The sequence below is a fragment of the Propithecus coquereli genome, unplaced genomic scaffold (genome assembly GCF_000956105.1).
Source record: "Propithecus coquereli isolate 6110/MARCELLA unplaced genomic scaffold, Pcoq_1.0 Scaffold181, whole genome shotgun sequence".
Taxonomy (NCBI): domain Eukaryota; kingdom Metazoa; phylum Chordata; class Mammalia; order Primates; family Indriidae; genus Propithecus; species Propithecus coquereli.
The window spans coordinates 2,053,860-2,054,388 of record NW_012142857.1 but is presented as its reverse complement, the minus strand read 5'-3'; the positions used below and the strand labels follow the sequence as shown (position 1 = coordinate 2,054,388).

Below are 529 nucleotides of genomic sequence, written 5' to 3'. Positions count from 1 at the left end.
AACTATTTTAAAGGGTTTTTTGTTAAAGACTCTAAGAATTCTCTCAAAAATACCATTTATGAGGGACTCATTTAATATTCTCTTTAATTTATAGCTTCTAAACAGACAGAAAGCATTCCCTCTGATCTGTGTCAGCTAAAGGAATGCATTAGTGTCTTATTCATGTTCACCAGGAGAATTAATGAGGATGCTCAGTTCCATGATGATATTCTTCTCTGGCTGCAGAAATTGGTAAGGAAACAGAAGTAGACATGATAGTCTTTCTTTTATTTCCCTGATAATTTAAGAATTACCTCTTATTTCATCATATTTTTTCTTCAACAGCTTCCTCAGCTAATTCATTTAATGAGTTAATTAATGACTTTGGTCATGATAGATGGTAGTAAGTTGTTTATCTAGTGCATTATTGAACACAAAGTGCTTTTCTCTTTAATAAATTTTATGTTAAATGAACTCGGGCCTTCAACTTAGGAAGAAATGGAAATGCGGGAAGTATGCCAAATTGAAGGCTAGATGTGTATTCAGAAAT

General features: G+C 32.3%; 1 protein-coding gene across 1 annotated transcript in view; it reads left to right on the top strand.

Annotated features, from left to right (window-relative positions):
• Positions 1-529, top strand: part of EPG5 (ectopic P-granules autophagy protein 5 homolog (C. elegans)) — a 109,502-nt gene that overhangs the window by 18,080 nt on the left and 90,893 nt on the right. Inside the window, 1 exon segment of the mRNA XM_012642631.1 lies at positions 95-245. Within this exon segment, the coding sequence (XP_012498085.1) occupies positions 95-245 (151 nt within the window).